The sequence below is a fragment of the Eurypyga helias genome, unplaced genomic scaffold (assembly GCF_000690775.1).
Source record: "Eurypyga helias isolate BGI_N326 unplaced genomic scaffold, ASM69077v1 scaffold5944, whole genome shotgun sequence".
In the NCBI taxonomy this organism is placed as follows: Eukaryota; Metazoa; Chordata; class Aves; order Eurypygiformes; family Eurypygidae; genus Eurypyga; species Eurypyga helias.
In genome coordinates this window covers 53,836-62,903 of record NW_010246755.1, presented here as the reverse complement: position 1 = coordinate 62,903, position 9,068 = coordinate 53,836, and the positions used below count along the sequence as shown (strand labels likewise).

The 9,068-nt window shown below is 45.4% G+C and overlaps 1 protein-coding gene across 1 annotated transcript; it reads left to right on the top strand.

Annotated features, from left to right (window-relative positions):
* Positions 1-406: 406 nt before the first annotated feature.
* On the top strand, positions 407-8,079 carry FAM161A (family with sequence similarity 161, member A; the record flags this gene model as incomplete). The annotated part of the gene is made up of 6 exons (XM_010150507.1): positions 407-654; positions 1,052-2,233; positions 2,630-2,797; positions 5,822-5,921; positions 6,863-7,017; positions 7,620-8,079. Coding segments are annotated over 6 exons (2,313 nt in total), but the record flags the coding sequence as incomplete, so codon positions are not given.
* Positions 8,080-9,068: the final 989 nt, after the last annotated feature.

Below are 9,068 nucleotides of genomic sequence, written 5' to 3'. Positions count from 1 at the left end.
ACACAGGCCGGGGCGCGGCCCGAGCCCGTTAAATCCGCTCCTCAGCCGCCGGGGCCGGAGAAGGCGCTGTTGGGGTCTTGTTCCTAAATGAAGGCTGTTTTTAGAGCTGGGTAGTAATCAAACAGAAAATGACACTTTTTGCAAACTAGTTAAGGCTTTTTTTCTTGTGGTAAGTCCGTTTGATCCTATTTCCTGGCATAAACAGATTGATTAGAGGGACAGAGATGCTTTAAATAGGACCCCTGGGATGTAAATTATTATGCGATGATTATTCCGTGTAACTGCGCTGCGTACGGGTGTCTGTTTGGTGTTACTGTGTCATTCATTAGGCTTAATTAGCATAAAGCAGTCTTAAGAACCCTGTTTCCCTCTAACAGTCAGAAAACTTTACAAACGTCTCCCCTAGGCTGGTTCTGATTTGGGTTCGAATACTGGCAGAGCGCGGACCCTCCCGCTGAACGGAGGCTGTGACGCCTGGGTAGACTTTTCCAAAGTGCGCAGTTCAAATGAAGAGTATTACCTGAAGCTCGAGGAGCTGAAGAACGCCCACGCGGAGACCATGGCGAAACTGGAAAGCCTGTGTCGGAACAGGCTGTGTTTAAAAGGAGTGCAGCCCTTGGGCAAGACGAACGCCGCTTCTCAGGCGCGTGGTAGGTAAGTTTGGTGGTACCTTTTGTCTGAAGATTCTCAGATGCTTTACCGATGTCTGTAAAACAGCAGGCTTCGTTCTGGGTCTGGGGAGTGTTACTCTCCCCGTTTCCTGCAAGCAATCACAGAAAAGTTAGTTTTAGTAATAAAAACGCTCATTCACCTTGCTAACGGACTGTGAGATTTGCGTGCGCAGCAGGGACTGGGCGGTGTGTTCGGTAAAGCACCAGGCGTGTCCTTAACTGTGATCCAGTGCGACTGCCCAGCGTGCTTCTCTTTTCCCTTCTCTTCCCCCAGCACGCTGCTCATTGCTTTGGAATGATGATACCTTAAAGTGGAGTCACTGGCTTTGAGTCAGTGTTGGACTGGACTCAAAACAACATTTTTTTTTCCTTTATTAAAGGCCAGTTTGGGAGAGGAGCTCGTATCAGCCTCTACATGTGCACAGATCCTTTTCAGACTCCGACTTAAGCGGTCCCTTAGGCTCAGGCCTGTCTGATGGGTCTGACAGAGAATTAGCGTTGGAAGAAAAGGACAGCGAAACCGGATCATCATCTGCATTCGCTAGGGAGCGGATTGAAAAAATGTGGGATGGGTTCTCTGTGGAAGAGTACATCTCCCGCAGCAGACACAGCCTGCCGAGCTCGCCAGCCTTCAGAACGATACGGAAGAAACAGAAAGCCTGCTCACCAAAAGTTACTGTGCCCAAGCCTTTCCAGATGACTATTAGAGAAGCTAGGAAAAAGGAACAGAATGTCAAATCCAAGTCACTGATTGAAATGGAAAATAACTTATTGAAGAAGCAACTAGAAGAAGAAGCAGAGTGTCAGAAAAAATTCCGAGCCAAACCAGTGCCTGCTGCCGTCTTCCTTCCGCTCTACCACGAAATCGTGCAGCGAAACGAAGAACGCAGGAGGTCTGTGAAAGAGAGAAGCAGACTCAGGCTCCTGGCTTCTCAGAAGCCGTTTAAGTTCATTGAACGAGAGAAGCAAAGGAATGAAATTAGGAAAATGCAATTAAGGGACCTCTCTGCACCCGACAAGAAAGCAAAACCGTTCAAAGCCAATCCAGTTCCTAAATGTGTCTACAGTCCAGCTGTTAACGACAGGCGGAAGGAGGAAGAGCTCTACAGAGAAATCAGGATCAGAATGAGAGCTGAAGAGTTGCTGCGTAATTCATCGCTACCCAGCAGCAGACTGGCTTTAAAGGGGACCCATAAAAAGAAGAAACACAGGTGCACTGAGCCAAAGGAAATGGAGCAGAAACCCAAGATCAAACCAAGCGTTCCAGATTTTGAACTACTACACCAGAAACTTCAGAATCGGCTCCTGCAACAAAAACAAGTGAAACACCTTACAGTCTGTAAACCTTTCCATCTTCGTACTCCATACATTGCCTCAAACAAGGGGAAGATTTTGAAGGACATTCAAGAGGATGAAGAGAAGTTGAAAGAAACACGCTGGCCATATGCCTCTCCGAGACGTAAACCTCAGATGGGGCCTTTGAACGCACGCGCCTCGGGATTTGGAGAACCTAAATTGCCAAAAAGCACAGAATCCACAAGACAACGGCTACAAGCCATAAGGTGACTACTTCAGTGGTGCTCTGTCTTTGTATACTTTAGATTGCTTTTGTATTTCTGCACGTGCAGTCAGTTCTTCCATACACTGAATAGAGGACTTCATACGTTCAGATGAGGATTAATTATAATAGAAAACTTGAACCATTTAAATATAGGACTTAATTAGTATTTATGATTGTTAGATAGTAGTGCATTTTTCTCAGCACGTCCATAGGAAAGGGACAAATGACTGCTCTTTCCCAGGATATGCCTGAATCGCTTAAAATGCCACATACCTTGTGTCCTCTTCTGCCGACCCTGTTTTCACCCTGTTTTTCGAATCTCCTTTGCCAAAGCTTCCTTTGATGTCTTGCTCTTGGTTTCAAAATGAATTCAGCCTTAGTTTATTTTTCCACCCAGGAATTCCCTTGAGGAAAAGAGAAAGCTGGAAGAACAACAAAAAAGGAACAGCACAAAGCAGAAACAAAGAACGAAAAAACTCCAGAAAATTGTAACAGCTCGGGCTGAGGCCAATGACCCACATCAGAGCCTAGCTCAGATGTCTAAATCCAAACTAAAAACACTCAGGTATTTGGTTGCATTCCCCTGAATCCGGAACTCCCGTTCTACGTTGTATGTTAAACATACAATGTAAAAAGTAGCATAGTCTAAGTTTACATAATTACACATTGGATACATTATACACTGTACAAGCAGCTAGTAAAAACAGTGGTCAGATTTAGTATTTCAACTGGGAAATTGTTGCATGTTCTAATGACTTCAGTCTATATGTTCCACCCTAGAGTATTACAGATTAGCTAACAGCAGGCTCATTGCATTTTCTCAACCGACATACCAGTTAAGAAGTTTAAAAAATCCAAAGGAAAAGGAATAACGTAGTTACAGACTATCCCTGCACTGCTAGGTTGATGGCTGTTGGTACAACGTCGGTGCTAGCGGTCTCCTCAAGTGACAAATGTCTCACGATTCAGTTCTTTGTCCCAGCAGGTCCTCGCTTAAGAGGAAGAAGTTAGAGCAGGAAGGCTGTTTTAACTTAGCACACGTATCAACGGTTAAGCAGGAGGCTGCTGCTCAGGAGGAACGGGACCCAAAGTTAGCTTTAGTGGAGACAGAAATTCAAAGACTGTTTCTACACAACTGAGAGAAGTGGTGCACGGGGAAAACCATCAGGGCCTTCTCAGCGTGCCGGCAGCCAGCAGTCCGGATGGCTCCTGCTCTTTGATGCTGATCTAACTCCAGAACTGCTGCTTGACCTTGTGCTTGAGGCTCATTTAACCATTTCTGCTTCCTCTTCTTGTTAATCCTAGAAAGTGTGTCCTGTTTGAAAGAGTCTTTAGTGAGGTTTGTAACCTGTCCCGGCACGACAGCGCTGCGGCAGTGTCGCCCGCGTAAGGTGCTGCTCTTAGGTGGGGATGTGAGGCACTGACTGCTCTGCTCCCGCTGCTTCACGCATAAGCGGGATTCTTGGGCAGCAACCAGGAATCCTCGTTTCCAGTAACCAGGCAAATTGCCAGCAGCCAACAGTAGCAGGGCAGAACGACACAAGGGTGAGTGATGATGGGATAGGCCTGGTTACAGGATTCACAGCTTGGGCGAGCAATTTTTAAACTGCCATGCTAAACTTTAAAGCGTTTAGAATGTAGCCTCGGATAGAGAACTTTCAGAAATGAGGGTGGAGGCCGGAGCTGTCTTCATGGCTGGGAGTTGGAAGGTAACAAATAAGTTTTCCTCTTTTTTTTTTTTTTTTCCTTTACATGGGTCTCTTCTTTTTTATAGCTAAAATAGAAAACTGAGGATTTATTCTAAATAGACTTTAAACTCTGGGCTGTTACAAGCAAATTTGCAGGAATAGTGTAGCCACACCACCTGCGAGACAGTGCTGCACGTGCTTCCCCCAGCAGACTTCGCAGTGGTGTTCACCACCAGTGTTGCTGTGAGCAGGGAGAGAGAACGCAGCAGAAACAGAAGCATGTGCCTTCGCACGTGCCGAAATCACCGAGTGCGGCAGCGTAATCCAGGATACACCAGGAGCAGCATTGGAACAGGCTTGGCCACACCGACGGGCAGTGGCTGTCCAGCATCCATCTGTGCCCACCCACCCCAGAGCTGAAGCCGAAGCACACCTGGGAGGAAGCATTGGTTTGGGAGAAGCAGGGCTTACGCAGGGTGCTGGAGAGCAGAGATGCAGCGGTAGCGCGGCGGGTCGAGGAGGGCAGCCCCTTCTAACCCCTTTGTTAAGGGTTGGCGCTCAAGCGCGGTTGCTTTTAGAACACAACCAGGAGATGGTGTTAATAACAGGAGCTGTGTAATGTCCTGGGCAGATGATCTGCTGACTCTAGGGCAGAAGCAGAAAACGATTTGAGTTGCAGCAGCAAGGTGGAGAATTAAGAGAGGCAGTGTGGGTGTGTTTACAGATTTGATTTGAGTTCATTCAACAGCGAACTTGGCATTAGAGTATTCAGCTTAATCAGATTTCAGGAGTATTGTGAAACACTCGTGCTTAATTCTTGTCTGCACATAAAATGATGCTATTAGGAAGCAAGATTACTTCCCTAGTGCTGATGCTTTAAGGCTGGTGCAAGTGCTTAACTTGATAATGCTTATTTCAGCATAGGCTGGGTAATAAGGTATATTAATGTAAGTGCTCTTCTAACAGATAATTAGGTTCGTAGAAAGCCGCCCGAGAGAGCAAGCGAGTAGCAACAATGAAGTTCACTCCCTGAAAATGGTGAATAACTTGCCTTAATGCACAGCCACATTGCAGAAATTCCGAGGATGGCAGGGGAAAGAGGCAGGAGGAGTCAGAAGTGTAAAATGTCCCCTAGCTCCCATACTTGCCCTTCGGGGTCTGAGTGAGCAGTGCTAGAGCTGGCCCAGCGCAGAGCCAACGTCACGACGAGGCGCCTGTGTCGCACACCGAGGATTACACCCCGTGCTACCGGGATTATCCAGTGCGTCCTGTGATCCGAGATGTCGTTTCGGTTGATGAATCAACAGTTTCATCGTCTGGCTAAATGAACTGGGCCCTTGACAAACCAACTAGGGATAAAAGTGCACTGTGGTCCAGAACGTGACCACTCCTTCTGTGAGACAGACTGGTAAAGCTGCAAGATTCTTATCATCAAACTTTACCCTAAAGTACTGTTTTTTATTTAATTATATTAATTTCTTGTGTATTCTGATTTTATCAGTCATTTCAAACTGTTTAACTTTGCTTAGGACAGGTGGAATGTCTTTGCAAAATCAGCATTTGAAAATAACCTAGGTGTCTACACTTGGGGGAAAAAAAAAAACCCTAAGTATCCAAAAAAAACCTAAGAATCAAAACTCAGCCCCTATTTCACCTCACTAGCCAGGACCTCTTGGCTTATCCAAAGTGGCTGCTTCAGAGACAGTTTTGTTTGGTCGTTACAGGCAAGCAATTGCTGTGAAAATGAGACAATAACCGCTGTAAAAGGACTTACCATTTATGTATCTTTAAGCAGGACAATATTTAGTTTGTTACGAACAATTTAACTTCCAGCTGCTGTAGAAAATTACTTCTTGTGTTATAAATTAATAATGATTTCTCTTGTGCTCTGTTTCACATAGGAATTATGAGAAGCAGAGAAGGCAAGAATATTTGCAAGAGTTGCAAGAAATGGAAGAAAGAGTAAATCAAAGGCCATTGCTTTTTGAAAGAGTCGCTCAGGTTGTTCTACTTCTGTATTTCTGAATCTTACCTTCAGACACTGCATAAGGCATTGGTAGTCATCAAACATTTTGAGAAGATATTTGAAAAATACTTGAGAGACCGGTATTTGTCCGTTTCAATCTCTGCTGCCCCGTCTCCATATAGACGTCACAGATTTTGTGACTGAGCACTCGTGGCTTGCCTGCACGGGGAGCAGAGACGGCTGCTCTGAATGTCCTGTCCGACTCGGTTACAACACGGGTGACTCTAAACACAACGAAGAATCAAAGCAAAGATGTGAGAGGTTTAAGTTGGGAAGGAAGAGATGAGAAAATGAAGTAGCGTTAGAGTGTGCTGTAAAGCTCAGGTGCAGTATTGTTACCTCTCCATTTCTCCACGAGCTGGTAGCATGGTCCCTGACCTGCTTCCAAACCCAGAGGGGCAGCGAGTCATGGATCACTGGTTCCCTCGTCCCTTCTGCCTGTGCGGGTTTCCCGGTCTGCCGTCGCTGCGGGGCAGGAGCATCTGTGTAGATCGGAGGACAAATCCACGTACTACCTGGAGGAACAGAATTTACGCCACAGGCAGAGATGCACATCCCCATAATTTGTTAAATAGCGCTGCAAGAAGTTGCATCAGTACTGTGTTGTTAGGGTAGCAGCTCCCAGAGAGGGGACAGGGGAAGAGCAGGGATAAGGGAGAAGCTCTGGGAAGACTACATCTGATTCTCTACATGTTCCTATCTTTTCCTTCCTCCCTCAATAGCTGTATACAGAGTATAGGAAAAGGAAAATCTGGTGTAGAATTGTCAAGTATTGTTCTGCCATTCTTACCTGCAGCGCATCATCATTCAACTTGTCGGATGCAATTAATGAAACACAGTATTCATATAAACGAGTATCAAAAGACAGTCATATCATGCATTTAGATAACGCATAACCATTGTGTTTTTCCTACAGAAAAATGCCAGAATAGCTGCAGAAAAGCACTATTTTAACAGACTGAGAGCGCTGGGGATATGCCCAGGGTTTCTTTCAAAGAAAGAACAAACAACTAAGTTGCTCCAGTGCTCCAGTGCTGAAGATTTTAATAACACCACTGATGCCAGAGAAAGGTAGAGACTACTGAAGGCGCCATTTTTTTGCCAATACCTAGTAATTAGAAAATGATTTTTCATGTGAGGGGTTTGTTGTTGTAGTATTTCCCAGCTAAATATTTGACTGTGTCATTAGCATTATTAATGCTAGCATTAGTATATTTTTAATTGCTTTTCCTGAATTAAATAAACCAGAGAACAGCACTGGATATATTATGTTTTGCACTTGAAAGCAAAATCAAGAGAAACTTTTTTTTTTAATTTGTTTCTTTCACCAAAAATTCTGGGAAGTTGCTAGTAAGTCACTTCATTCTGCATTGCTTTTACAGAATTTTTAAAATAAACCTTATAAAAAAAATATTTTTCAGTATTCATTGGGTGTTAGATCAAAGGAAGTGGAAATGAAAAAAAATTGAAATATGTAAGCAATACTATTGAGTGACTTTCTAATGTAAAACAAGGCTCTAGTATCCACTCCCTTCCCTTTTCCTTCACCACTTCCACACCAGCCAAGTCTACAGGGTTTTGCCCTAGATAACCTGGAGGTAGTATTCCTTTTAAAACATACTGGAAAGCATCCTACCTGAAAATAACATCACACCTGCAACTTGTCTTTTCAGAGTGATCAAGGATAAAGTGAAAGAAAGGGAATCCTTTGAGGAAGCACCTGACAGCACTCCTCAGTCCCAGCAGTCCTGCAAGGAGGTGGGAGAGAAGAGGAATGGTGTTGAAGCCTCCAGCCAGGGTGGCCAGTGCAGTGAGGTGGAGGATGAGGAAGAGGGAATAGCCAGCCCTCATGCTCACCAGCCTTGCCATGCAGGAGAGGCTGGGCCCAGCCCTCCCTCTGACCAACACCTCGAAGAGGAAGAGGAAGCAACAGCAGGCCTGCCACGTGGCCATTCCCAGGAGGAGGAGGAGGAAGATGATCAGTCAAGACCCAGCTCTCGGTCTGCCCAGTCGTACGAGCATGAAGAGGAGGGTCAGTCAGACCCTGAAGCTGAGGATGCCTTCAGGTATGAGGATGAGGAATATGAAAGTGACGATTCAGAAGAGAAAACCAGCGGTGATGAAGCTGGCTGAAGGGAAGGCAGCCAGGGTGGGCTGGTGCTCAGGAACCTATTTCTCCAGTGAAGTAAGACACCAAAGAAAAACTTGGCTTTTTGCTCCCCATATAAAATTCTGTGAATTTAACGCTCTTACCTTAAACATTTTTTCACCACAGAAATGTCCATTTGCCAGTAAGAAAGTTCAAGTTACTAATTCCTGCCAAGAAAATAATTTTGGTTTATATTCATCTTTATTCTGGTCTTCTGTGACATTCGTGTACCTCTGTTCATAAAACGAACCACTGTTTAACAGTGTCTGGCATGCTGTGTGGGTGAGTACTGAGGTCTTACTGTGCCCAGCTCTCTGCGTGCTGGCAAAGCCAGATGAGATTTTGGGGCAGTAATTTGCAGTTATCGGTGCCCCCCCAGCGTCAAACATTTCAGCACCTCTGGCGTCTGTTCCTGCAGTGTCTTCTGGGACGGTGATGAACAGACAAGGGTGTGTTGTGCATGACCTCTGCCTGTTCTCAGCAGAGCCCCTGCTAGGACGACACCTTGTTGCGCAGTTAGAAAAGATGGTTCAGTTCTTCCCTCTTCCTTCCATGGGGCTCATCTGCTGCCCACTTAGGTAAGCTGAATCGGCTCAGAGAGGGGTCACATGCGTGCCAGAGCCAGAAAAGGTGACTGCTTTGGGAGGAAACAAGCGATTGTATCAGCTCAACTACTTGGCCCAGCTAAGATACTAACAGTATTGCAGTTGCTGAAGGCTCTCCCTAGAGAGGAGAAAATGCCTACAGTACACTGAGAGGAGCCACTTGAACTTTCACGGGGACTTTTAGCACTTATGGACAAGTCAGGTAGAAGAGTAAGTCAGCAGAATAGTAAGTTATGCTGCTTAAGATCTTGTGTTGCTTCTAACCAAGCCCCAAAATTGTTCTTTAAACTCCCATTTTGTTTTGAAGAGCTCTTCCCATGAGGGGGTAAAGTCATCCTTCATAACATCATAACAGATGCTGACAATCT